The 27,419-nt window shown below is 59.2% G+C and overlaps 2 protein-coding genes across 3 annotated transcripts; both read left to right on the forward strand.

Annotated features, from left to right (window-relative positions):
• Nucleotides 1-45: 45 nt before the first annotated feature.
• Nucleotides 46-5,067, forward strand: TMEM86B (transmembrane protein 86B). 2 transcript variants are annotated; one of them, XM_043501236.1, is made up of 4 exons: nucleotides 46-298; nucleotides 3,714-3,966; nucleotides 4,325-4,739; nucleotides 4,782-5,067. In XM_043501236.1, exons 1-3 carry the CDS (start codon nucleotides 248-250, stop codon nucleotides 4,726-4,728), a joined length of 708 nt encoding a protein of 235 aa, XP_043357171.1. In that variant the 5' UTR covers nucleotides 46-247; the 3' UTR covers nucleotides 4,729-4,739; nucleotides 4,782-5,067. The 2 variants fall into 2 exon arrangements, with proteins under 2 accessions (XP_043357171.1, XP_038237897.1); XM_038381969.2 differs by having other exon boundaries at nucleotides 4,325-5,067.
• Nucleotides 5,068-14,883: 9,816 nt separating this feature from the next.
• SYT5 (synaptotagmin 5) lies at nucleotides 14,884-27,372 on the forward strand. Its single transcript, XM_038382392.2, has 9 exons — nucleotides 14,884-15,006; nucleotides 20,041-20,199; nucleotides 20,425-20,603; nucleotides 21,011-21,130; nucleotides 21,567-21,734; nucleotides 22,148-22,315; nucleotides 23,035-23,152; nucleotides 23,759-23,892; nucleotides 24,286-27,372. The coding sequence occupies exons 1-9, from the start codon at nucleotides 14,994-14,996 to the stop codon at nucleotides 24,493-24,495; spliced, it is 1,269 nt and encodes a 422-aa protein (XP_038238320.1). The 5' UTR covers nucleotides 14,884-14,993; the 3' UTR covers nucleotides 24,496-27,372.
• The last annotated feature ends 47 nt before the right edge of the window (nucleotides 27,373-27,419 follow it).

Genomic DNA, 27,419 nt, shown 5'->3' on the forward strand with positions numbered 1-27,419 from the left:
GGGCCCAGCACCAGGGATCACATCCAGGAGCCCAGGCTCCCAGCCCCCTGAGCCCTACTCCTCCAGCAGCTGCCTCCCTGTTATCAGCTGGTGCTGGGTGGGGATGAGGCAGGAGAAATCGATTTTTCTCTTCCCGCCCCCCTCATCTTATCTCGGCTTTGTTGAACCCACGGGAGATGAAAGTCCAGGCGGGTGCCTTTAGTTGGGAGCAGCAGCCAGGGTGCTTCCGGAGCCCCGGCCCCGCACCATGGACATTCTGGAGACGGACACCCGCTACCGCCGGAACATTGCGGCTGATGTAAGGAGGGGGAAACTGAGGCACGAAGAGGGGACTGGGCGGGGGCGGGGCAGAGACTCTGTGGCCTGGCTCCCAGTTCCCTTTCCCCGCCCTGCTCTAAGCCACTAGGCTCCACTCCTTTCCCCGAGCTGGGAAGAGAACCCAGGCATCCTGGCTCCTAGCCCCACCCCACCCCTGCTCTCCCCCACTCAACCCCAGTGTCCTCTGTGTGCCATTGTGTTGCTGTTATGGCTCCTGGGACTGTGAGCTGGTAAAGCCGATCCATCGAGGCGGGATTTCCCAGCAGCCATTTCCACTTCAATCCTGCACTGTTTCCCGTAGCCCGCCTGAGGCCCAGAGGGGAAGGGAAGCGGGGCTAGTAGCAGGATCAGTGTGGATTGCAGTGGCAGCGTGGGTAACCTTGAAAGCACAATATCAGTAGGTTTCAGAGTTAACACCCTGTTGGTGTGAATGGGGCAAGCTCATGGCAGAATTGGGACAATTAGGAGCAAAGTTAACTGCCTCTTCCTGCCCAGTCTCCTGGTGATTAAATAGTTAACAATCAGTAGGTTTCAAAGTCAAAGTTAAAGCTGCTACTTTAGCATCAATAGGAACAGAACTTCACCCTTTGAAGAAGCAGCATTAACTGGCTCTTCCTGCTAAAACGGTGAAATCGTTGTTAAATTGTGCCATCGGTAGGTTTCAGAGTGAACGTCTGCTAGGGTGAGTGGGCATGGACCCAGTTTTTACTTTGGTTGAGTGGATGTTTTAGGGTTGGCATGGTGCCCTGGTTCAATTGGAAATTCCTGGGGAAAAAATACCTCTGGTATGAAACTGGAAAGTTGTGGATGAAGTGATGCAGTCAGCAGCATTCAGAGTTAACACACAGTGGCAGGGAACGGGCTGGATCATGAATGGGGTCGGAGATAGAGCAGGCATAGCAGGATGCTGCTGTGATTGCTCTGGCAGCTGAATTACCAAGGATGATGTGTTACATGACAGCAGTAGGTTTCAGAGTTAACACTTCATTGAGGTGAATGGGGGAGGAGGCCACTTCCCCGCCCCACTGGGATGAGGTGCCAGGAGGTGAGCTGAGTAGATTTAGCTGGGATGATCTTGGTGGTAAAATAGTTAACCTAGATGAGACTAGCCTCATTATCAGTAGGTTCCAGAGTAAGAGTCGTAAACAGGGAGTTAAGTTCCCAATTCCAGTGAGCTGTGGGGTTCAGCCTGAGATAAGTAGCTAGTGCTGAGTGCTCCTGGTAGATCTCTGCTTGGTCAAATAATTAGAAGGCCATAGGCAGTAACTCCTCGCTTCACGTGGTGGTTACGTTCCTGAAAAACGCGACTTTATGCGCAACAATGTTAAGTGAATCCAATTTCCCCAGAAGAATTAATGTAAATGGGGTGGGGGGGGGGGGATTTAGGGTCCAGGGAATTTTTTTTTGCCAGACAAAAGACATCATAGACAGATACAGGGTACGTTTTAAACAATTGAATATTGTACCCAGCACTGGGTGAGTGTGACGCTTGGGTGAGGCGGTGGAGTCTGCGGGTGGGATGTTTCCCAGGGAAATCTTGCTGCTAAATGATGAGCTCGCACTCGGCTGAGCCCTCAAGGGTTAATACGCTGTTGTTAATGTAGCCCTGGGGTGGGCAAACTTTTTGGCCCGAGGGCCGCATCTGGGTATGGAAATTATATGGTGGGTTATGAATGCTCGCAAAATTGGGGGTTGGGGTGTGGGCTCTGGGATGGGGGCTAGGGGTGCAGGGAGGTGCTCCGGGCTGGGATCGAGGGGTTCAGAGGGCGGGAGGGGGACAGAGAGTCAGCTTCGGGCGGTGCTTACCTCGAACAGTTCCTGGACGCATGTCCCCTCTCTGGCTCCTATGCGGAGGCACAGCTAGGCAACTCTTCTGCGTGCTGCCATGTCTGCAGGCGCCGCCCCTGCAGCTCCCATTGGCCGCGGTTTCAGGCCAATGGGAGCTGTGGAGTGGCACTTGGGGCAGCGTGCGGAGCCCCCTGGCTGCCCCTCTGCATAGGAGCTAAAGTGGGGGCGTGCTGCTGCTTCCGGGAGCCGCTTGCTTCCTAGCTGGAGCTCCAGGGCCGGATTAAAATGTCTGGAGGGCCGGATGTGGCCCCGGGCCATCATTTGCCCACCCCTGATGTAGCCTCGGGCTCTACGAGGCAGCCAGGGCCTGAGGCAGGAGGGAGGAAACGCAAGAGATGCAGGGGGCCAGCGGCCGCAAACTCTTCCCTGCAAAAATGGAACAGGATGATGGGACCCCGCTGGAGCGCACGACGCCCTCCTCCTGCCCCCGCTGGAGCGCACGACGCCCTGCTCCTGCCCTGACAGCACGTGCCAGGCCGCACAGGTGCTGACTTTCCAAAGTGCTGTGGGGTGAGAGAGAGAGACATGCGTTGCCCCTTTAAGTACGCTCACCCCACTTCAAGTATGTTGCCCTTTTAAGCAGATCAGGCAGGAAGCAACAGCCTCCAGCAAGCTCCCACCCTTCTGTCCCCTAGCCCTGTCCCCTCCTCCGCTTTGTGGAGAGGGGGTACAGAGCCGGGGGGCAGGAGCAGGGGGACATCCTGCATCAGCACCCCTCTCCACCCCCTGCACAGCAAACTGGAGCTCCAGGGAGCAGCCCCAAGACAGAGGGCAGGGGCAGCAGGGGGAGGGCCCCCTGCACTGCTGCTGGGCAGCTGCTGAGCCGCATCCCTTATTGGGAATTATGGGGAACTGACGGGGGGCCCTGGTTCTAAGCCCCACGAGGAGAGGCTGCTCTCCCAGAGAATCCTGTGGACAAAGCATGGAGCTACCAAACGACCTTATAAGGCAGCATTGCACAACTTTAAACGAGCTTGTTCCCTAATAGATCAGCCATGTGAGGACATGAACCAGGACGATGTTCAGGGAGAAGTCACTGTACTCTGGGTTATCATTAGGTGAGCTAGTGATCCGCACTGATGCTATTCAGGGTGCTGTCAGTAGTGTTCAGTGTTAACGCCATGAAATAACCAACAGGATTCTTGGTTACAACAGCTTATCATTAGGTGTTGGAGTTAACAGCAAAATAACAGCCAAAACCCACTGTGTAAGAATTGAGATGTCTGTTGTTTTCTCCGTTAACTCTGAAACCTAATGACATCCTGTTTCCCGACCCTTGTGTTTCGGTAGGTTTCAGAGTGAACACGGTGAAATAGCCAGACTGTACATTACTATAGACTGATGTAATGATAGGTGTCACAGTTAACATGATGACGGTTAACAGGCCTGCTCTTACAGAGTAGGTCATCAGCAGGTTTAAGAGTTAACGTGTGATGCTTGTTCCCTGCTCCCTGATTGGACCGAGGGATAGCCTCCATGCCAGGTGCGCTGTACTCTTCCTAGTGTAGATGGTCCCCGCCCGTGTCGATTTCCACCCCCCTCTGCAGGCCGCGAGCCGCTGCCTCAAGCTGCTGCCGTTCCTGGCCTCCTGCGGCCTGTACTTCGTCCTGTGGCTGCCTGAGCCCAGCTGGGTCAGCGCTGGCGTCAAGAGCCTCCCGCTCCTGAGCCTGGTCTTCTTCCTGACAGCCCAGGCCTGGGGCGATGGCGCCTGCACCCCCTCGGCCTGCCGGGTCTGCTGGGGGCTGATGTTCTCCAGCGTGGGAGACGCCTGCCTCGTCTGGCCGCAGCTATTCCTCCTAGGTACGGAGTCGGGAGTGAGGGGCACTGGAAGGGCGGGGGGGAGCCCAGGGCCGGGCTGCGGGTCGGGAGTGAGGGGAGCCCAGGGCCGGGCTAGCAGGGGGCTGCGGGTCGGGAGTGAGGGGCACCGGCAGGGCCGGGGGGAGCCCAGGGCCGGGCTAGCAGGGGGCTGCGGGTCGGGAGTGAGGGGCACCGACAGGGCCGGGGGCTGCCCAGGGCCGGGCTAGCTGGGGGCTGCGGGTCAGGAGTGAGGGGCACCGACAGGGCCGGGGGCTGCCCAGGGCCGGGCTAGCTGGGGGCTGCGGGTCAGGAGTGAGGGGCACTGCTCTCTGACGCCCCCCTCTTCCCCCCCCCCCCCCAGGCATGGTGGCCTTTGCTCTGGCTCACGTCTGCTACATCTGGGCCCTGGGCCTGCATCCCGCCCGCCCCTGGCTCCTGCTGCCACTGGCGCTGGCCTGGGCGGGGGCCTACACGACGCTCTGGCCCTGCCTGCGGGGCCCCTATGTGCCGGCCGTGGGGGTCTATGGGGCGCTGCTGGCGGCCGTAGGCTGGCGGGCCCTGGCCCGGCCTCCCCCCCACCTGGCCGTGGCCACCGGTTCCCTGCTCTTCATGGCCTCTGACCTGGTCCTGGCCAGGGACCACTTTTGCGCCCCGGTGCCCCAGGCCCGGCTCATCGTCATGGGCACCTACTACGCGGCCCAGGGGCTGATCGCAGCCTGGGCCCCCCGGGCCCCCCACGCCAGCCCCCGCTGGAAGGAGAGCTGAGCCGGGAGCCCCCAACCTCTGACCCCGTCCGTGCCAACCTGATGGTGACCCTGGCGACCTCTGACCCCATCCGCGCCAATCTGCTGGTGACCCCGGCGACCTCTGACCCGTCTGCACCAACCTGCTGGTGACCCCGGCGACCTCTGACCCCATCTGCATCAACCTGCTGGTGACCTCTGACCCTGGGAATGAGAACCAACTGCCCTGGGAGTTGATACCTTGACCTACGCCCCCATGGCCTAGGAGCACCAACCTGCCCAACCAATAAGCTGGAAGTAATTGTCTTGACCTTTGACCCTGCTCATTTGCCAGCAGGCCCAATTATAGCTGATTTGATGACGTGTGTTGTCTGATGTGGGCCAGGTGGGGGGCGGCTGGGACAGCAGAGACACGGGCCAGCGACCTTTTATTGGCCCAACTTGTCTTCAGCTGTTGATGGGGATGTTGAGTCCTGTGACCTATGACCTCCCTCTACAGACCCGAAGCATGACCCCACCCCCCAGAGCCAGGATAGAACCCAGGTGTCCTGGCTCCCATCTCCCCCCCCCCGCTCTAACCACTAGACCCCACTCCCCTCCCAGAGCGGAGGAGAGAACCCAGGAGTCCTGGCTCCCATCCCCCCCACTGCTCTAACCACTAGACCCCACTCCCCTCCCAGAGCCGAGGAGAGAACCCAGGAGTCCTGGCTCCCATCCCCCCCCCCCACTGCTCTAACCACTAGACCCCACTCCCCTCCCAGAGCGGAGGAGAGAACCCAGGAGTCCTGGCTCCCATCCTCTCATGAATGGTGGTTGAAGCCTCTGGCAAAGCCTGTGTCATGGCGCCCTCTAGTGGCCGGATGCAGCCACCTGGCGACTCAGGGAGCTGGAGATGGTGCTCAGGGGGTGATGGGTTTGAGGCCTGCAGGGGGCGTGATTAGGGGTCCCCAGGGACCCGACATGCCGGCTGCTTGTGGGAGCCGTGCAGGGCCAGGGCAGGTAGGGAGCCTGCCTTAGCCCAGCCGTGCCAGCAACCGGGAGCCACCTGAGGTAAGCACTGCCTGCCCAGAGCCTGCACCCCGAATTCCCCCCCTCCGCACCCAAACACCCTCCCAGAGCCCACACCCCATGCTCCCGTCTGCATCACAGCCCCCTCCCACACCCCCAGCTGGAGCCCTCATCCCCTCCTGCATCCCTGCCCCAGCCCAGTGAGCGAGGAGGGGGAGAGTGAACAGCATGGGGAGGCAGGATGGAGTGAGTGGGGCAGGTGTGTAGAGAAGGGGTGGGCCAAAGGTGTTCAGTTTTGTGCCATTAGAAAGTTGGCAACCCTCCAAAACCCCCATGTGTCCCATTCCCACCATGAGGCCGCATTGGCTCTGAGCCTCACCCCCCCCCCCTTCCCGGGCCTGCCCATGCAGCGCCCCCCCACAGGACGTAGCACCTGTTCCTCTCCCACTCATTCCCCAGAAGAAACTTGGGGACCACAATGCCCCCCCTGCTCTATCCCAAAATTTGGGAATGACTCTATGCTGCACCCTCACCTCTGGTGTGCATGCGTGTGTGTGTGGGGGGGGGGGCTTGTGTCAGTATTGGAGCTTATTTAAAGGTCTTTTTTGGAGGGGGGGCCTGCTGGAGGTTTAGCTCAATCGAGTCTGTATCTCCCCTTTACCCCACATTCTTCCCTCCCTTTCCCTCCCTCCTCAATGATGTGCCTTAAAGAGGGTCCAAACTACCCGCCGCCTCGGTGGGGTTCTTACAGGACTCGCCTCGCTGAGCCGGGGGCCCTTTTCTCTGCCCGGCACAGAGATCTCTGTGGCAAGGAGCGCAGCACCGGGTCTCACAGGGGTTTCGGTGACAGTGAGGCCCGGCTGCTGCCTCTTTGGAGTGGCCTGGACGAACTTGTTGGCCGACACAAAAATGCAGCCGGCAAAAGGCCCCGTTTTGCTTTCGTGGCCCAGAGCAGAGCCGGGGAACCATCACGGGTCCCAGTGGCTGAACGGCGGGTTCGGGTCTTATATGGCAGGATGCACCGTCCGCGTGCCGGACTGATCGATATCCCTCCTGGTCTCTGGCGGAGGGGTGTTAGGGCGGCTTTTCCCTCTCCCTCTCCTTTTCAACAGCGTCTCCGGCTCGGGGTGGCGGTAGGGACACGGCTAATGGGACCGATTGCGGTGGGTGTCAGCGACTCCTTGACGCTTCCCCACGTCCCCTGACAAATATGAAAATAAGTATTGAAGCAAATCTTCAAAGCCCCCTTTTCCTCAGAACGTGTGATCATGGGGAAGGCGGAAAGAGGGGTAGGAAACCTGCCAGTGCTGGATTTAAGTCATGATGATACATTTCTGTTCTGGGAAAGTGTGAGAAAGCACGGCCCGGAACACACCCTGGATTTGGCCTGACCATTAGGCAGAAAGACACCGCTCAGCTGGCTGAGTCTGTGTTAATCAGACAGGTCTGTGAGTGTACAAGGTCTGTGAGTGTGCCAGGCCTGTGAGTGTACACGTGTGAGTGTGCCAGGCCTGAGTGTACAAGCTGTGAGTGTGCCAGGCCTGTGTTGGTGGTAGAAGACAAAGAGTCCGTTCTAAAGCAATAACATCCCCAGTGAGGCCGGCTGCTGGGGCGCCTGGTTTCTGGATGCAGGAAGAAGATCTGGTGACCCCCACGCTTGCGTTTTTATCTCGCTTGTTTCCTTTTTGTCTGTAACAAGTGCTGTGACCAGGTCTCTTGGAGTCGGTCGTGCCCCAGTGATGTGAGACGGGTGATGGTCAAGGATGAATAGGGAGTAAAAGGTAGACGTGATAGACCAGGGTGGCCAACCGGAGCTTGAAAAGGTGCCAGAATTTACCAATGGACATTGCCAAAGAGCCCCAGGAATACGTCAGCAGGCCCCCATCAGCTCCCCCCCCCCCCCCGGCCCCGGTCCCCACACCTCCCGCCTACCTGCAGCCCCACCCATCAGCGCCTGCCCCTCCCACCCCGCACCACCTGATCAGTTGTTCCCGGGCATGCAGGAGGCTCTGAGGGGAGGGGGTGGGAAGGAGTGCCGTGGGGGCAGAGCCAGGGGTGGAGCAGTGAGCACCCCCCGGCACATTGGAAAGTTGGCGCCTGTAGCTCCAGCCCCGTCGTCTGTGCCTGTCCAAGGAGCCGCATGTGGCTCCGGGCCCCTAGGTTGGCCACCCCCAGGATAGAAAATATGCGAAGTGAAATAGTGTGTGATTGCGGTTGTGTGTTTTGGCTGGGTAATAAAAGGTTGAGGTGCCAGAGGACACCCCACCCCTTTCCCCACGGCCCTATCCCTCTTCCACCCGGGGTCCCCCCATCCTCCTCCCCACAACCCATTTGTCCCTTTCTTTCCCCCAAGGCCGGAGCCACTCTGTCCCCCTGCCGCAGCCCCAGGTGCAGCGGGGAGCAAGAGCTCCCCCAGTCCTGAGGCCGCAGCAGGGAGTGAGAGCGCCTCCAGTCCCGGGGCCGCAGCGGGGGTCCGGGACGTGGGGAACGAACACTGAGTGAGCAGCAAGCCCAGCTCACAGAGAAAGGTCTAGCAACCTGCAATGGTTGGAAGCTGAAGCTAGACAAAATCACGCGGGAAATAAGGTGCGAATTTTGCCCGGGGATGGTGTTGAACCAGTGGGACAAGCTAGTGAGGGTCACGGTAGATTCTCCAGCCACGGCCACTTTAAACTCCAGCTGGGATGTTTTTCTGAAAGATCTGCTCTGGTTCAACCAGGGATTGGTTCAGAGCACTCCCAGGGCCTGGCTTGTGCAGGAGATCAGATCTGAGCACACTGGTCCCTGCCGGCCGGGGAATCTAGGAATAATACCCAGAGTTTGAGTAATTAACGATAAACCAGCTAAACCCTCCTGCTCCAGGGCCCAAGGAACGTCCCCGGGGACAGGTGATCTTACCAGCGCCTCCATTGAGGTGTCTTGGATCCGTCTCTGCAGCAGCTGGTAGTGGCCGGTGCTGGAGAGAGGGTCGTGGGGGTCACGGGCGAGTGGTCTGAGCTGCACTGGCAATTCCTCAGTTCCTAGTTTTGGTGTCTAAAGTTCCCAGGAGAAGCGAGAAAACCCCCCTGGCTCATCCAGTGTCCGTCGTGTGGGATGTTACCACCAGCCCAGGCAAGGACCTTGGTAGCTAGACGAGGCCCCTCCCTTGGTGCACTGACTGTGACCTACACCGCGGGGGCTCTGGCCTTTGCTTTGCAGGTCTGTTCTCCCTGACCACGGAGAGCCACCGTGTTCAGGTCCACAGACTGCCGAGCGTAGATCCTTGGAGTGAGTTTCTTCCTTTACTCAGATATTTAGTTAAGAAGGGGGGATCTATGCCCCAGGCGGGATTTGTCGGCCTTGGCGAAGCTGTAAAACGCCAGGCGGGTTTGGTCCCCTGAAGCCGAAGGAGACATCACTGAAGGCTGAGCCAGTGGGGGGTTTACGGCAGGGCCGTTGCCCGAGTCACAAGCCCAGGGTTTAATGGACCCCCAAAGGTCTGGGCCCTGAACAAGAGAGTCGACTTGTTGGTCTGAACTCGCACCCGGAAAGCAGAGCTCGAGCTCCGACATCCAAGCTGTGGTTGAAAGTCGCATTCCAGACTGATTCCCCCACTGCCCCCGGCTTCGGCTGGGGTCCTGGCTTCTGCCCCCCCTGCTGTGGATTTCAATTTTTCCAGGGGCCCCCCAGTGGGCTGGGAGCCCTGGGCCCGTTGGATCATCTGCCACCATCTACCAAGGAGCCTTGGCCACCCTGGCACCTGACCCAGGAGTAGGTGCTGCTGGCCAACCTCCGGCCTATTGGGACGCCGTGCCTCTGACCCAAATGATGAGCCTAGGACCCCACCCGGGACGGATCCAGGAGGTTTGGGGGGGGTGGAACATCCCATCCCTGTGGGGCTTTAATGGGGTGGTAGCTTGGGGTCGCTATGCCATTGCCCCACCCCTCCCCGGTTGTATTTATGTCAATGGGGGGTGCTATATAGAGGGGTGAATAAACCAGCCCCCACCCCGGAGGGGCTGCATCTCGGGGCCAGGTGAGGGCTCCCTGTACAACGCAGGTGTCCTGGCTCTCAGCCCCGCTGCTGATTCTCTCTAGCCCCCCCCCACTGCTCTCCCAGGCTGGGGGAGGGGGAGAAGGCTGTGGATACAGGATGTGGGTCCCTCCCCCTCTCCGGAACCAAGGCCCCAGGGAGCCATCCAGGTGTAGAGACAGCAGGTGAGACCAGGGCAGGATGCAAGTGGCAGCCAGAGGACAGTGAGAGAGATTTAGCTAATCCCTCCTCCAACCCACCTACCCACTAGCCTCCACTCGCTTCCCAGAGCTGGGGATAGAACCCAGGAGTCCTGGCTCCCAGCCCCCCACTCTAACCACTTGACCCCATTCTCCTCCACTCCCAGAGCTGCAGATAGAACCCAGGAGTCCTGGCTCCCAGCCCCCCCTGCTCCAACCACTAGCCCCTACTTCCCTCACTCCCTCATCCACACACACCAGCTCCTCTTCCCCCTGCCTCCCTGTTACCAGTTAGTGCTGGGTGAGGATGGGGCGGGATGGACCAATTCCCCCCCACACCCATTTGTGGCTCTGTTGAACCTGCAGGAGACCAAAGTCCAGGCACATGCCTGGAATTGGGCACATCAGCCAGGGTGCGGCCCGGAGCCCCCAAAAGTTGTCCATGGACATTCTGGAGACGGACACCCACTACCCCCCGAAGTTTGTGGCTGATGTAAGAAGGGGGGTACTGAGGCACGAAGTGGGGCCAAGCAGGAGGTAGACCCTTGGTGTCCTGGGACCCAGTTCCCTTCCCCCACCCTGCTCTGAGCCATTAGGCTCCACTCCTCTCCCAGAGCCAGGGATCGAACCCAGGGGTCCTGGTTCCCTGATGGAGTCCTGATGAACACACCGATGAATCGCCCGCCCGCCACGCACACTGTTCATGCTGGTCGCAGCGCACGCTTTCGAGATCTGACGGGCTCACAACTGAAACTCGGTCTCAGACCCCAAGGAAGGCTTGGAAAGTTTCGACAAAGCCAAGCCAGGAGAGAAGGCCGACGCTGAATGTCGGCGCTGCACACGGGGTGGGATTAAGTGTGAATCGTTATAAGCGCCCAGCTCTAACTCTCGATTGAAATGAAACGTTTTCTTCGGGGAGCAGAGAGCGAGCGAGGAGAGCTTGGGTTTTGAGTTCTGGTTTAGTTCGGCAGCAAACCACACTGAGGAGCCAAATTCGAAGCTTTAATCGGCTGGTTGCTTCCCCCTTCCACCCCCCGACCCGTCTTTCCCTCCAGCAAAATCAACCCCAGGAAAATTATTCATCTTTTTGTTTGCATTATTTTTTACCTGGTTTGGGTGTGGTGGTGATAAACAACCCTGATCAGTTCCCCGGGGGAAATGAAACAAAAGAAACACTGAAAACCAAGGGTCAGACCCACATCCAGCTGTTCCACAGAGCTGGCTAAGTCCCCGTGCTCCACCCCAGAGACAGCTGCATCCCAGCACCAGGGAAGGGGTCCCCATATAACCAGCCCTCATGCCCCATCCCAGAGGGGCTGTGTCTATGTGCTGGGTGAGGGGGTCCCCATGTAATCACCCCACATTCCCCACGCTAGAGGTAGGGTCCCCATCTTGTTTTGGGGTGGGGGGAGCCTGCCATGCCCAGCATGAGGGGGGCCCTGATCTCACTTGAGGATTGTGGGGTGGGGTGCTATGCCTGGCCTGCTGGTAGGGGAGAGGGGCCAATCTCAGTCCAGGTCTCTGGATGCTGCTGTTATGGAACTAATATTTGGCAGCAGCTTTGAGTATGAAAACGTAAATTGATTTCTCATGATGCCAGCACCAACCTGTAACAGATGGCGTTCTCTAGGGGGATGGAGTGGTGGGGCTGGGAGCCAGGACTCCTGGGTTCTCCCCCAGCTCTGGGAGGGCAGTGGGGTCTAGTGGTTAGAGCAAGGGGGTGGGAAGCCAGGACTCCTGGGTTCTCCCCCAGCTCCAGGAGGGGAGAGGGGTCTAGTGGTTGGGGGGGGGCTGGGAGCCAGGACGCCTGGGTTTCCCCCCCGGCAATGTGGTCTCATGCTTTCTCTGTCTGCCTCCTGCCAGTGACTGCCCCAGTGATGATCCTCACCCTCAAGGCTCACTCGAACATCTCCCTGACCCTGGCTGGGTGAAGCCTTCAGGGTCCTGGGCCCACAACTATAGCTACAGCATCCTCATCTGGGCCCCTCTCCCCAGGAGCAGGCAAGCACAGGGGGAGACCCTGCCAGCGTCTCCAGCGGCCCTGTCTCCATCATGGGGCTCTTGGTGGGACAGAATTACATTGTATCGCCTTTCCCCTCTAGGGGGTGCTGGCTCCCATCCTGCCCCGGGTTAGGGACTGGCTGGCTCTGGAGGGTGGGGAATGGGTCATGGGGCCTTTCCCCTCTAGGGGGTGCCAGCTTCTGTCCAGCCCTGGGGCAGGGACTGGCTGGCTTAGGAGGGTGGGGAACAGGGCATGGGACCTTTCCCCTCTAGGGGGTGCTGGCTCCCATCCAGCCCCAGGGCAGGGACTGGCTGGCTCAGGAGGGTGGGGAATGGTGTGTGGGGCCTTTCCCCTTTAGGGGGCACCAGCCCTGATCTGGCCCTAATCTGCTGTTATCAATAATTTTTGGTTATTAGCCATAGCTGGTTTCTAATCATTGCTAATTGCTTAGTTCTATGAATGTAATTAACGGTGAACTGCTAATGATCACTGGTTGCACCTAACTGTTAATTACTCACATGTCCATAATTAATGGTTAAATGTTAGTAATGGAAATATATTAATGGTTTGCAAGAGGTGCTAATTAACCACTTGTCATTAATCACAATCACAGATACTGGATTGCTAGAGCGCCACGGGGAAAGTAAGAGAAGCTGTGAGAGGCAAAATGGCATCCTTTAAAAAGTGGAAGTTAAATCCTAGTGAGGAAAATAGAAAGGACATAAACTCTGGCAAATGAAGTGTAAAAATATAATTAGGAAGGCCAAAAAGAATGTGAAGAACAGCTAGCCAAAGACTCAGAAAGTCAGAGCAGGAAGCTGCTAAACAACCAATGGGCCCACTGGACAATCGAGATGCTAAGAGAGCACTCAAGGACGATAAGGCCATTGCGGAGAAACTAAATGAATTCTTTGCATCGTTCCCGGTTGAGGATGGGAGGGAGATTCCCAAAACTGAGCCATTCTTTTTTGATGACAAATCTGAGGAACTGCCCAGATTGAGGTGTCATTAGAGGAGGTTTTGGAAAAAAATGATATATTAAACAGCAATAAGTCACCAGGACCAGATGGTATTCACCCCAGAGTCCTGAAGGAACTCAAAGGTGGCTTTGCAGGACTTCTAACTGTCGTCTGTAACCTATCATTTAAATCAGCGTCTGTACCAGATGACTGGAGGGGTAGCTAATGTGACAACAATTTTTAAAAAGGGCTCCAGAGGTGATCCTGGCAATTACAGGCCAGTGAGCCTGACCTCAGTACCGGGCAAGCTGGCAGAAATGATAGTAAAGAACAGAATGATCAGACACATGGGTGAACATAATTTGTTAAGGAAGAATCAACGTGGTTTTAGTAAAGGGAAATCACGCCTCACCAATCTACTAGAATTCTTTGAGGGGTCAACAAGCATGTGGACAAGGGCGAGAGCACTGGGCCGGTGAAGCTGTGACATATGGTATTGGGTGGGAAGCCGGAGGTGTCGCAGGTCAGGAGTGAGGAGCAACAGCAAAGCTAGGGGGAGCCCAGGGCTGGGCTAGCAGGGGCTGTGGGGCAGGAGTGAGAGGCACCGGCAAGGCTGGGGGGAGCCCAGGTTTGGGATACCCCCCCTGTGTCTCCCAGGGGCATCAATGTCAGGCCTGACAGCCAGGGGAGAGACCCCCCTGCTGGGCCCCCCCGTCCTCCGTAGCTCAGCGCCCCCTGCAGGCCCCCCACCCCACCCCGTTCTAACCCTGTTGATTTCTGGCCTCTGATCCATGAGGAGAGTGGGTGAATTCTCCTGTTGCCAAGGCAACAAAGTATCAACTCCAAGAGTTGCTATGAGGCTGGGCGATTTCCCCATCTCGTTCCCATGGCGCCGGCGTTGCCCTGGTGCGACTCACGCCAAATAATCTGGACTTCTTCCAGTCCCATCTCAGGGAGGAGAGCGGGGTCTAGTGGTTAGAGCAGGGGGGGGCTGGGAGCCAGGACTCCTGGGTTCTCTACCTGGCGTTGGGAGGGGAGTGGAATCTAGTGGCTAGAGCTGGGGGAGGAGGGGCTGGGAGCCAGGACGCCTGGGTTCTCTCCCTGTCTCAGGCAGGGGAGTGGGGTCTAGGGGGCTGGGCAGGGCTGGGAGCCGGGACACCTGGCTTTGCAATGCCTAAGGCCAAAGTTTCCCTTCTCTCCTGCAGGGGGCAGCATCGCCCCTTCCCCGGCCCCCACATGCGCTAGGTTTCTTTACATGCTTCCCAAGGCCCCTGCTCCACCCCCGCGCACACAGGGCCAAGGGGGGGGGCGATTCCTCTCCCATCACCGCTGCAAGCAGCTAACAGTGTAGAAGGGTAAACCCAGGTACACACACGTGTCTGTCCCTGGCGCCCCCTGCTGGAGGGGCCGAGCCCTGCGCTGTGTGTGTTCCTCAACACCCCTCCCCTGCCGCCCCAATTGCTGATCAGGATAAACCATTCCAGCCCGGGGATCCTAACCCAGAGCCCCCTCTTTCCTCACCCCCCTCCACTGCGATGGGAGATCCCCCTCACCCCCCTCCCTGCAATGGGAGACTCCTCCATCCCCTCCCTCACTGCAATGAGAGAACCCCCTCCCCTCCCTCCCTGTGATGGGAGACCCCCCAGCCCCTCCCTGCAATGAGAGAGCCCCATCCCCTCCCTCCCTGTGATGGGAGACCCCCCAGCCCCTCCCTACAATGAGAGAGCCCCCTCCCCTCTCTCCCTGTGATGGGAGACCCCCAGCCCCCCTCCCTGCAATGAGAGAGCCCCCTCCCCTCCCTCCCTGTGATGGGAGACCCCCAGCCCCCCTCCCTGCAATGAGAGAGCCCCCTCCCCTCCCTCCTTGTGATGGGAGACCCCCAGCCCCCCTCCCTGCAATGAGAGAGCCCCCTCCCCTCCCAGCCTGCGACGGAAGAGCCTCTCCCTTTCCAGGGATGGCAGAGTCCCCTCCCCCTCCCTGCCTGCCACGGAGGAGCCCCTCCCCCTCCTGTCCCCACCCCTCGCCCCACCCAGCCGCCGTTCAGCACCGCGGGGCGGACAGCTCCGAGCCCCGCTCCGGCCGCCCCGGCGCCTGCCCCCGGCCGCGATGGAGGGAGACGGTAGGAGCCCCCCCGCCGTGCCCCCCGTCCCCCGATGGGAGCGGCCAGCGCTGAGGACTCGGGAAGCCGGGAGCTGAGGGGGGCGGCGGGGGGGGAGCAAAGCCGGGGGCAGGGAGCGGCTGAAGGGTCCGATCGTGGCTGGGGGACGGGGGCTGGCTGTGGCGCGGGGCAGGGTCCCAGCTGGGTCCATCGGTGTCACTCTGGAGTGACACCCGTTTACACTGACTGAGGATCTGTCCCTAGAATCGCCCCCTGTGTCTTGATGGGCAAATTCACTCCATAGAGGGCCAGAGGCTCAGCTGGTCTAAAGGGGTGTCACTCCAGAGTGACTCTGAATCACACCAGCTGCGGGTCTGGCCCCACTGATCTAATGGAGCTACGGCCACTGGCCCAGCTGGGGGTCCAGCCCCACTGATCCAATGGAGCTGTGGCCACTGGCCCAACCGGGGGTTGGCCCCATTGACCCCCCCAATGGAACTACAGCGGATGGACCCAGCTGGGGGTCTGGCCCCATTGACCCCAAAGGAGCTGTAGCCACTGGGTCCTGGCCCCCTTGGGGAGCACTGAGGATCTGATGGATAGAGGGGAGCTCATGGCCCTGGGTGAGGTGGGGTGGGACCTGGGGGGCAAGGAGGGGACAAGGTCCTGGAAGGGGCTGGGCTGGGCTGGAAGTGGAGCGATGCTGGGAATTCAGAGGATCGATATTTCAGAGCTGTTGGCTCCCATCTTTTGTGTGTCTCATGGGACCCGGAGCGCCAGAGGGTCCAGCCCAGGGCCAAGTTCTTGGCTGGCTCCGCGGCTGAGTCACGGCAGCTGGGGCTGGGGAGGAGCCCATCTCTTGCCCTGATACCGGGGCACCCGCTGACCCCCAGGGCCAGGCAGGGCCGGGCAGATGGACGCGGTCCACAAGGTTGGGTCCAACTTAACAGGTGAACCCATCTCCCCAGCCACAGGCCGGGGGGCCCATGGAGCCATCCCAGGTCAGGCCAGCTTGGGGTCCTGGCCCCATTGATCCAGTGATGCTATGGTCAATGGGGGCTGTCCAGTGCTCAAAGCACATGCCCTGTATCCCAGACCCCGTGTGTGGTCTGGTGGGTGGGGGGAGGGTTGGAAGCCAGGACTCCTGGGTTCTCTCCCTGGTCTGGGAGAGAAGTGGGGCCTGGTGGTTAGAAGGAGGGTGGGGGGAGCTGGGAACCAGGACTCCTGGGTTCTGTCCCCAGCTCACTTCCCCCTGTCTGGGCCCCAGTCTCGCGGTGTGTCGGGTTCCATTGCTGGGGCGGGGTGGGGGCTGTTCTGGTGCAGAAGGGCCCAGCTGTCGTGGATGCTCCTGCCTCGGGGCACGCGGCGGGGGGGGGGAACACACGTACTCAGTGAGTCAGAACCGGAAAACCACACATGCAGGCAGGGACACGTGCACCCGCCCTGCCTCCCTGGCCCTGGGATCCCCCCACGCACCAGCCCCACCGGTGGCCCTCACTCCCGACCCACAGCCCCCTGCTAGCCCAGCCCTGGGCTCCCCCCAGCCCTGCCAGTGCCCCTCACTCCAGACCCACAGCTCCCTGCTAGCCCGGCCCTGGGCTCCCCCCCCGCCCCGCTGGTGCCCCTCACTCCCCACCTGCAGCCCCCTGCTAGCCCAGCCCTGGGCTCCCCCCACCCCTGCCAGTGCCCCTCACTCCCAACCCACAGCTCCCTGCTAGCCCAGCCCTGTTCTTCCCCCAGCACTGCTGGTGCCCCTCACTCCAGACCCACAGCTCCCTGCTAGCCCGGCCCTGGGCTCCCCCCCCCGCCCCGCTGGTGCCCCTCACTCCCCACCTGCAGCTCCCTGCTAGCCCGGTGCTGGGCTCCCCCCAGCGCTGCTGGTGTCCCTCACTCCTGACCCGCAGCCCCCTGCTAGCCTGGCCCTGGGCTCACCTCAGCCCTGCCGGTGCCCCTCACTCCTGACCCACAGCCCCTGCTAGCCAGGCCTGGGCTCCCCCCAAAGATAGCTTTTCTCCTCTCACCACCCCCAGGGGAACCCTCTACAGGGTGGGGGCTCAGTTCTTCTCTCCTATTCAGCCATATCACCCCCTTTGCTGAGGCTGTTGGTTAGTGCCCCTCGGAGGTTGTTGTGAGGTAATAGGGGCCCCGGCCCCACTGTAGATGAGGCTCAAGCCCAGCAAACTCATTTTACAGCAGTGGAAAGTGGTAGTGGGGGAGAGAGGTTGGTTGACACAGAGAACCCACCTCCCAGACCCAGGGAGAGAACCCAGGTGTCCTGATTCTCAGCCCCCCCCCCCCAGCTCTAACCACTAGACCCCACTCCCCTCCAAGACCCAGAGAGAGAACCCAGGAGTCATGATACACTGCGTCACTCCGCCCACACTGCCCAACGTGTAATTAAAGTGATGTGGTTCCCCCAGCCCCATAGTGGGTGGGGATGCGTGTTTGGGGCTGAGTGTTTGGGGCTGGGGTTTGTCTGTTGGCCTCAAGGGGCTGATTCGCTCCCTTCTTCCCGCTTGTGTGCTCTGCCCTTCCCCGGATACACAGGGTTATTGTCCCTCATCAGCACCAGCGCCCCCTAGAGGGGAAAGGCCCCATGCCCCATTCCCACCCCCCTAAGCCAGCCAGTCCCTGCCCTGGGGCCGGATTGGAGCCAGTGCCCCCTAGTGGGGACAGGCCCCATGTCCCATTCCCTGCCCCCCTGAGTCAGCCAGTCCCTGCCCTGGGGCCGGGTGGGAGCTGACGCCCTCCAGAGGGACAGGCCCCATGTCCCATTCCCTGCCCCCCTGAGCCAGCCAGTCTGCCCTGGAGCCGGGTGGGAGCCGAGGGACAGGCCCCATGCCTCCTTCCATGGTGGTGTTTTCCGGTGGTTGCTCTGGTTTGCACAGGCCTGGGCTGACAGGGGCTGGCGGGGAGGGGAGGCCGGCGGGGGGAGCTGTCACCCAGCTCAGCACAAGCGGGCGTCAGGGCCTGGGGGCAGCGAAACTGCATGAGACAGAGAGAGAGCGAGCGCAAGCCGGCCGGCACTGGGGTGAGCAATCACAGGGGTGGAGGGGCCCACGGGTCTGCTCCGGGGCAGGGGCTGGATACCACGCTAGATGGGCCCATGGGTTTGCGCCGGTGGGGGGTGGGGAGGGGGTCTCTTGTGTTACGCTGTGTCTATCTATGTCCAGACACCTGGGTTTGTGCTTAAAGCACTCGACTGGGAACCAGGACGTCTGGGTTCTAGCCCCAGGACCCCCCCCGATGAGATCGGAGCCCCATCGCACTGGGCGCTGCCCATGCCCCCCCCCCAGCTGGAGCCAGGCCCTGCCAGCCCAGGGGAGTTCACAGCCTAAATCAAGAGTTGCTGGTGCTTTCAATTCCATGGGGAAACTGAGGTCTAGGGCAGGGCTGAGCCATGCCCAGACCCATAGAGGAGGGGTGTGGATCTGAAGCCAGTGTCCCATGTGCCTGGCAGAGGTGGTGAGACCCTGCTCGGGCCGGGGGAGGTGAAGGCTCCAGCCCATGATGCCTGCCCCACGACATGCCTCACCGCTCGCTCCCCTCCCGGTGCTGGGTCAATCCTGCCGGTTGGGGGGGGTGGTTAATCCACTCGGCTCCATCTGTGAGTTGGGGGAGGGGGATTAGCAAGCAGGGCCGGCCCCGGGCACTTTAACGGGCGCTAATGGGATCAGAGCCCAGGGGGAGGGGGCAGGAGAGAGAGAAACTCCCCATCAGCCAGGCCCCGGCACAGCTGGCCCCCAACATTCCTCATCTGTCTGTTCCCCCTTCTAGCCAGCCCCCCTCTCAGCCTCTAGCTATCAAGCCATCCCAACGCCCCCTTCTGTCCTGCCGGCCAGCCCCAGTCCCTAGCTAGCCACCCCTCTACCCCTCCCCAGGCACCATCCCATCTCTCCAGCCGCTGTCCGGCCAGCTACCCCTCTACCCCTTCCCGGGCACCACCCCATCTCTCCAGCTGCTGTCCCATCTCTGGGAGGAAAGTGGGGTCCAGCGGTTAGAGCAGTGGGGGGCTGGGAGCCAGGAACCCTGGGTTCTATCCCCATTTCTGGGAGGGGAGGGGGGTCCAGTGGTTAGAGCAGTGGGGGGCCGAGAGCCAGGACTCCTGGGTTCTATCCACATCTCTGGGAGGGAAGGGGGGTCCAGTAGTTAGAGCAGTGGGGGGCCAGGAGCGAGGACCCCTGTGTTCGATTCCTCACCCCGTGGAGTGCTGGGTGGTGAGCCAGGCCAGCCCAGGCCAGGGTGCAGAGGCAGTGTGCCAGCGGGGAGCAACGCGAGCTCCATGTCTGTGTTTGCGGCTCAGCCGTTGTCGCCCGGGGCAGCCCCAGCCCGTTGCACGGGAGATGGAGGATCCTGCCAGGGAGAGGAACAGCAGGGAGGTGCAGAGAGCCAGGACGCAGTTTGATTGATTGCCCAGTTTGATCATCCTCCTGCGTGGGCCGGGCGGGGGTGGGGGGGCTGGTTGCACGTTTAGGGTGATTTTTTTTCAAACTCATCAAGCTAATGTGACCTATTTCCTGGATTCCCAACCTTGCCCCCGGATTAATGCCGGCAGTAACTTACAATCACCTTGCAGGGGCTAAACGATAAACACCTATAAGACCAATACCTATCCTGAGCAAAACTGACCTACAGGTGACCCAGGCTTCTGGTCTGCCAGCATCCCACATACCCCCCCTCGCTGGGGGCACCCCCTCACCAAGGATCCCTAGGCTCTGCCCTGCCACAGTTCCGCTCTCTGATTTGGTGGCAGGAGTGGGATCCTGCAGTGCCTACCCCAGAAGCCAGGGGGAGACTGCGTGGGCCGGGGTGGTATCTCCTCCTGTACAGACAGAGCCCCCTGCAGGGAAGGGTCAATGGGGACCCCCCCACAGCAATGGGGCTGGTAGTTAACACCCCGGCGAGATATATGGGGCACTTGGGACAATTCACACCTCTCTGAGCAATAAGTCCAGGCTCTCGGCAGACTCAGGCGGGGGGTCGGGCACACTGGGGGCAGTCCCTCTGGCCCAGTGATGATCGGACGACCCGGATCTGTGCCCGCCCCTTCCCCAGGTGCAAAGATGAACGCAGCTCGGCGATCGGCCATGCTGGCCTCGGAGGTGACCGCGCCTCCCACCGAGCCGGCCCTGAACGCCACCGAGACGCCCAGCAAGGAGAACGTCTTCTCCGACACAAAGGACAAGTTCATGAACAAGCTCAGCAAGCTGCCCAGTGAGTGCTTGGGGGAAGAAGGGATCCCCTCCCCATAGCCCCGTGCCCCACCCCAGAGGCAGTCGCATCTCAGCACTGGGCCAGAGGTCCCTGTCGAAGCACTCCTCGCCCCCCCATCCCAGAGGGGCTGCATCCCAGTGCCAGGCGAGGGGTCCCCCTATAACCAGCCCCCCGTGCCCTGCCCCAGAGGGGCCCGGTCTCACTCCTGCTCTGTCTCTGCCGCAGTCCCATCCTGGGCCTTGGCCACCATCCTGATCGTGGCGGCTCTTCTCCTGCTCTGCTGTTGCTTCTGCGCCTGCAAGAAATGCGGGAAGAAGAAGAAGGGGAAGAAGGGGAAGGAGAAAGCGAAGGCGCAGATCAGCCTCAAGGAGGTGAAGGAGCTGGGCCAGAGCTACCTCGACAAGGTGAGACCCTGCTAGGCTCCGGGGTGGGCATTGGCTGGCTCAGGGGGTCGGGGAATGGGGCCCGGGGCCTTTCCCCTCTAGGGGGCGCCAGCTCCCACCTGGGCCCTGGCTGGCTCAAGGAGTGGGGAAGTGGGCTTGGGGCCTTTCCTGCTAGGGGGAGCCAGCCCCCACCAGGGTGGGAGGCTGGCGGGGGGGCCTCAGTTTGGGACTCAGCTGCTACTGAGCTGCTTATCTCCTGAGCCTCCCAGATGCCTAAGCCCTCGGCCCCTGAGGCAGCAGCCTCTGACCTTGGGGGCTGCTTGGACGCTCCGCCGAGGGGGGAGGCCAGGCCCTGCATGTGTAACTGAGGTGCTGGCAGTACTCAGGGTCTCTCTCTCTCTCTCTCTCACCCCCTCTCCCCGCCCCAGGTGCAGCCTGACATTGAGGACCTGGACCCAGCGCTGCTGCCCGAGCCGAAGGACGAGAAGCCCCAGGAGAAGCTGGGCAAGCTGCAGTACTCGCTGGACTACAACTTCCAGAACGGGCAGGTGGGGGCACCCACGTGGCCTGCCATGGAACCCAGGCATCCGGGCTCACATCCTTCCCAATTCCAACCTAGAAAAAAAAAACCCTCCCTGCCCAGAGCTGGGAATGGAACATAGGAGTCCTGGCTCCCAGCATCCCCTGCTCTAACCACTAGACCCCACTCCCCTCCCAGAACTGGGGAGAGAACCCAGGAGTCCTGGCTCCCAGCACCCCCTGCTCTAACCTCTAGACCCCACTCCCCTCCCAGAGCCGGGGAGAGAACCCAGGAATCCTGGCTTCCAGCCCCCCCCTCTAACCACTAGACCCCACTCCCCCCAGAGCCCGGGAGAGAACACAGGAGTCCTGCGTCCTCTGTGTCAGGCACTGCTGTGGGGGAAGCTCACAGGGCGTCTGACATCCGGTGTCACACTGGGACTTTTTCCTTTCACCCTGTCCCAGCTGGTGGTGGGCATCATCCAGGCAGCCGACCTGCCGGCGCTGGATATCGGGGGCACGTCCGACCCCTACGTCAAAGTCTTCCTGCTCCCCGAGAAGAAGAAAAAACACGAAACCAAAGTGCATCGGAAAACCCTGAACCCCATGTTCAACGAGACTTTCACCTTCAAGGTAACACCCCTCACTCCCAACCTGCAGCCCCCCCATGCCCACCAGCTCTGCCTGTGCCCCTCACTCCCGACCTGCAGGCCCCTCTGTGCCCCCCAACTGTGCCAGTGCCCCTCACTCCTGACCCACAGCCCCCTGCTATCTCAGCCCTGTTCCCCTCAGCTCTGCCAGTGCCCCTCACTCCCGACCCGCAGCCCCCTGCTAGCCCAGCCGTGCCGGTGCCCCTCACTCCCAACCCGCAGCCCCCGCTACCCCAGCCCTGCCCCCCACCCAGCCATGCCGGTGCCCCTCACTCCCAACCCGCAGCCCCCGTTACCCCAGCCCTGCCTCCACCCAGCCGTGCCAGTGCCCCTCACTCCCAACCCGCAGCCCTGCTGGGGGAGGGGCCCTGCTGATCTCTCCCCCCGTGCCCCCAGATCCCCTACGCAGAGCTGGGCGGGCGGACCCTGGTCATGGCCGTCTACGACTTCGACCGGTTCTCCAAGCACGATGCCATCGGGGAGCTACGGGTGCCCATGAGCAGCCTGGACCTGGCCCAGCCCATCGAGGCGTGGCGGGACCTGCAGTCCGCGGAGCAGGAGGAGGTGAGGCCCCACCTGCGGGCAGTGTCGCCTGCCAACCCCGCCCTTGGGGGTGCATCCCAGCAGGCTGGGAGTGGGGGATTCCCTGGGAGGGGAGAGGGGCCAGGGGGTTGGGATTCCCTGGGAGGGGAGGGGAATCTGGGGGATGGGATTCCTGGTGGGGAGGGGGGGTTGGATTCTCTGGGGGGGCTCTGGGGGTTGGGATTTCCTGGGAGGGGAGGGGAGTCTGGGGGTTAGGATTCCTGGTGGGGAGGGGGGTTGGGATTCTCTGGGGGGGCTCTGGGGATTGGGATTTCCTGGGAGGGGAGGGGAGTCTGGGGGTTGGGATTCCCAGGGGGAGGGGGACTCTAGGGGATGGGAATCTGGGGGGAGGAGGGCTCTGGGGCATGTGATTCTCTGTGTGGGAGGGGCACTCTAGGGGATGGGATTACCAGGGTGGGAGCGGGACTCTGGGGGATGGGATTCCCTGGGAGAGCAAGGTTTCTTGGGGATGGGATGCCTGTAGGGGAAGGGGGGTGCTGGGGGTTGGGATTCCCTGGGGGGAGAGGGCATTGTGGGATGGGAGTCCCTGGGGGGGAAGGGGCTCTGGGGGATGGGATTCGGGGGCAGGGGCAGTGTTGGCTAATGCGGGAGAGGGGAGTCCCTAGAGCTAGGATTCCTGGGGGGGGGGGAAGCTGCAGTCCAGCCCTCCCAGTCTGACTGTGCCCCCCCATGCCCCACAGCAGGAGAAGTTGGGGGACGTTTGCTTCTCCCTGCGCTATGTCCCCACCGCCGGGAAGCTCACAGTCATTGTGCTGGAAGCCAAGAACCTGAAGAAGATGGATGTGGGGGGACTGTCAGGTGAGACAGCGCTGCAAGCTTCCTCCCTGCAGTGCCCCAGCTGGGGACCCTGGTGCTGCGAGCTTCCTCCCAGCAGAGCCCCAGCCAGTGCCCTAGTGCTGTGAGCTTCCTCCCCGCAGTACCCCAGCCAGGGGCCCCAGGACTGTGAGCTTCCTCCCCGCAGTGCTCCAGCTGGGGACCCCAGCGCTGTGAGCTTCCTCCCTGCAGTGCCTCATCCAGGGGCCCCGCCGCTGTGAGCTTCCTCCCTGCAGTGCCCCAGCCAGGGGTCCCAGCACTGTGAGCTTCCTCCCCGCAGTGCTCCAGCTGGGGACCCTGGGACTGCAAGCTTCCCAGCAGCAGTGCCCCAGCCAAGGCCCCGTCTCTGCCCCCAGTGGGTCAGGCTCATGCCTGGATGTCCAGGGGGTCGAGCTCCATTGACTCCCTGGCCTCAGGGCTCAGCAAACTTATGGGGGGGTGCTTGAACCTGCGGGAGCCAGGAATTGTGGGATAGCTACCTCACTGGTCACCTGACTGGCCCAGCTTGGGGGCAGGGCAGGGGTTTGCTCTTCAGACCCAGGTGGGGCCTGGGGTCTCTGTTCTGAAGTGTCTCCCACCCACACCTTCCAGATCCCTACGTGAAAATCCACCTGATGCAGGGGGGAAAGCGGCTAAAGAAGAAGAAAACAACCATTAAGAAAAATACCCTGAACCCCTATTATAACGAGTCCTTCAGCTTCGAGGTTCCCTTTGAGCAGATCCAGGTGAGTCCCCCCCTGCCCCCCAACTCTGAGCAAGCCAGTTCATGTCCTGGGGCCAGATGGGAGCTGGTGCCCCCAGGATCCCCGGGCCCCATTCCCCACCCCCTTGAACCAGCCAGTCCCTGCTCTGGGGCTGGATGGGAGCCAGCTCCCCCTAGATGGGAGCCTGCACCCTGTTCTCTCACTGGCTTGACATGGATATTACTGGAGTGGGGGAAGATCACAACACTGGGGGGGATCCCCAGCTGGGAGCACTGCTGCAGGGAAGCTCACAGCACAGCACGGGAAATCCCTGGCTAATGGCACCACTGCCAGGGAAGTTCATGGCCCTGGCCAATCCCCAGCTGGGGCACCACAGTGGGTGAGCTCACTGTACCACCTCTCCTCCCCCGGCAGAAAGTCCAGGTTGTTCTCACCGTCCTGGATTATGACAAGCTGGGGAAGAATGAGGCCATTGGGAAGGTCTTCGTGGGCTGCAATGCCACGGGCACGGAGCTGCGTCACTGGTCCGACATGCTGGCCAATCCCCGGCGCCCCATCGCCCAGTGGCACACCCTGCAGACAGAAGAGGAGGTGGACATGGTCATCAGCATGAAGACCTCCTGATGCCCCCTCTCCCCCCGCATCCTGGCCTAGCTGGTGGGCAGTCGTCCCATCTCCCGTCCTGAGTGAGTGGGAACGTGTGGGTGAGGCGCCTCTGGAGAATGCATGTGTGGGGTTGCCTGTGAGCCTGTTTCCTCTTTCAGAGCTGTTCCTGTTGAAACATCTTTGAGAAAACCTTCTGTTTCTGATCCGCTGTGTGAACCGTGAGGTTTACATTGTGTCAAGAAGCTGGTGAGACGTCTACTATAGGGTTACTATAGGGTTACTATGGAGTTACCATAGGTTTACTGTGAGGTTACTGTGGAGTTACAATGTGACTGCAGTAGGTTTACACATCATGTTGTACCACCACATTTGAAAACTGGGTCTTGTGTGTAAACCTATTGTAAATCTGTTTACTAATGGCTTACAACAGGTATACTTTAGGGCTACCATAACTTTGCACAGGTGGATGTCATAGTGTGGTGACACATTTAAAAGCTAGGTCTCATGTAAATCTCTTGTAAATCTGTAGAGGAGGCATCCTAAAGATTTCCACCTTTGGATCTTGCAAGTCTCCTGTGTGAAACTATTGTAGCTCTGTTGATACGGGTTTATAATATACTTATATACTTGGATGCTATAGCACAGTGCCATCTTTGAAAATTAAGCTTAATGTGTAACCCTATTGTAAATTTGATTCCTGTATGTTTATTAATGGTTTACAACAGATTCACTTTATGGTTACACTTAGCTTCACATGTTTGGATGTTATGGTAGGGTGTCATATTTTCAAACTGGGCTTCATGTGTAATCCTTTTGTAATTCTAGTCATAATAGCTTTACTACAGATTGGCTCCAGGTTCACTTACAGCTTTACAATGGGTTTATTATAGGCTTACAAGATATTTACTATGGGTTTCACACAGGTATACTTTGGGTTTACTACAGGTTCATGACAAGTTTACTATAGATTTTTTGTGGTCTTATGATAGGTCTAATATAGGTTTACAACAGGTTTACTGAGGGCTTACAACAGGTTTACTATTACTTTACATTGTTACTGTACATTATTTACTCTAGTACATTATTACTACATTTTACTGTAGCTTACAATGGGTTTACAACAGGTTCACTAGAGACTTATGATAGGTTCAATATGGCTTTACTATTAGTTTACAAACATGTTTATTATAGGTTTACAGCAAGTTTACTATTAGTTTACAAACATGGGTTTACAACAAGTTCACTATGGGTTTACAACAGGTTCATTGTTGTTTTACAAACATGTTTACTATAGGCTTACAACAGGTTTGCTATATGTTTACTATTGGCTTACAATGAGTTTACTGTGGGTTTAGAGCAGGTTCACTACAGATGTACCAGATGTTTACAACAAGCTTACTATTAGTTTACAAACATATTTTCTACAGTCTTACCACAGGTTTTCTATATGATTACTACAGGTTTGCAGTGACTTTACCATGGGTTTACAACAGGTTCACAATAGACTTTCATGTTTACAATAGGTTTGCAACAGATTCACTGTGGGTTTTCAACAGGTTTACAACAGGGTCACTATGGGTTTACAGCAGGTATACTATTGGTTTATAAACATGTTTATTATAGGCTTATAACAGGTTGACAACAAGTGTACATGAGGGCCAACATTCAAATACACATTCCTTGCTCATATTGTCCCTCCTCTGGCTGCCTCATGGTGCACATTGGACAATCGGTCCTCGGGCATTTAAATCTATTGCAAGCTTTACACATGAGATCCAGCCTCCAAATGCAGGCCCTTTTCAATGGAAACCCTAAAATAGGATCATCCCTTAAAGGCATCAGCATCGGAGAGCTCAGCTCCTGCTTTCCCAATGCCCGGTGGGATTATTACCTGGCTCAGTTTAATTCACCTCTGTTGATGTTTTGTTTCGGGTTGTCTTCTGCTTAGCTTGTGCCAATGAAATCAGGCTGATCCGATTCCCCACCTGGTTCCTGTTGTACCAAACCTTGCTGCCGTTCATTGCTACTCACACTTGTTAGCTCATTAACATCCTTGGGGGGGGACTCGGTATGATCACCCCTGGCTCTGGGAAGGTTAGAGCAGGGCGGGCTGGGAGCCAGGACTCCTGGGTTCTCTCCCTGACTCTGGGAGGGGAGTGGGGTCTAATGGTTAGAGCAGGGGGGACCTGGAGTCAGGACTCCTGGGTCCTATTCACCATCTGAACTCTGGCAAGCCAATTCCTCTTCATACACTCCTAAAACCGGGCTAACACCCCAGTCTGAAGCCCTCAGACACAAGGTTGCAAAGTATTAGTACAATGACCTCTTGGCTTTCGCTACCCAGAGCTCTCCTGCTTGACCACGGAGCCACTTTTCTCCTCGTGCCCTGTCTGGCTCCATTTCAGTTCACGGGGAGCTGGGCTGTATTTTGTTACTCATTACTTCCTCCAGCTATCTAGTTCCCAAAGCAGAATCTCCCGTTCCTGCCCTGTCCAGGGATTTCTGTTCCCAGCAAAATGAGCTCAAGAAGAAGGACACCTCACCAGGCCAAGAATGGTCAAATGTAGGGGGGGGGTGGCAATTTTGTTTCTCATGTTGACCACAATAGGATGTTTGGTACTTTATCCTCTGACTGTAGAATCAGCACCCCTTGGGGACTAAAAAATGCCTTCCATCCCCGCTATTTAAATCTTATCCCCTCTGTCTCCTCTCTCTGGTCCCAAATTTTAGTGACAGGCATGACTGGAGGCGTGATTGTGTTGTAATTCCATTGGCTGAGCCCTTGTTAGCTGGCTAACTCTCCATCACCTTCCCCCCCGCCCCCCCTCACTCCCAGTCTCAACTTTTAGCCATAAGCAAAGTGAAGAGTATGATGACCTCTGCTCAAGATGGCCTTCATCAAGATGGACGGAGACGTTAAATTACTTCCACTGACCAGTCCC

This window comes from Dermochelys coriacea, chromosome 23, assembly GCF_009764565.3.
Source record: "Dermochelys coriacea isolate rDerCor1 chromosome 23, rDerCor1.pri.v4, whole genome shotgun sequence".
NCBI classification, from domain to species: domain Eukaryota; kingdom Metazoa; phylum Chordata; order Testudines; family Dermochelyidae; genus Dermochelys; species Dermochelys coriacea.

What these genes read in the sequence shown, in the direction of transcription:
- TMEM86B (XM_038381969.2), top strand. Translation starts at nt 248, where the DNA reads ATGGACATTCTGGAGACGGACACCCGCTACCGCCGGAACATTGCGGCT. An exon ending in GCCGGAACATTGCGGCTGAT is followed by an intron (nt 299 to 3,713) that starts GTAAGGAGGGGG and finishes CCCCCTCTGCAG; the next exon opens with GCCGCGAGCCGCTGCCTCAA. An exon ending in GCCGCAGCTATTCCTCCTAG is followed by an intron (nt 3,967 to 4,324) that starts GTACGGAGTCGG and finishes CCCCCCCCCCAG; the next exon opens with GCATGGTGGCCTTTGCTCTG.
- SYT5 (XM_038382392.2), top strand. An exon ending in CAAGCTCAGCAAGCTGCCCA is followed by an intron (nt 20,200 to 20,424) that starts GTGAGTGCTTGG and finishes TCTCTGCCGCAG; the next exon opens with TCCCATCCTGGGCCTTGGCC. An exon ending in AGTCCGCGGAGCAGGAGGAG is followed by an intron (nt 22,316 to 23,034) that starts GTGAGGCCCCAC and finishes CATGCCCCACAG; the next exon opens with CAGGAGAAGTTGGGGGACGT.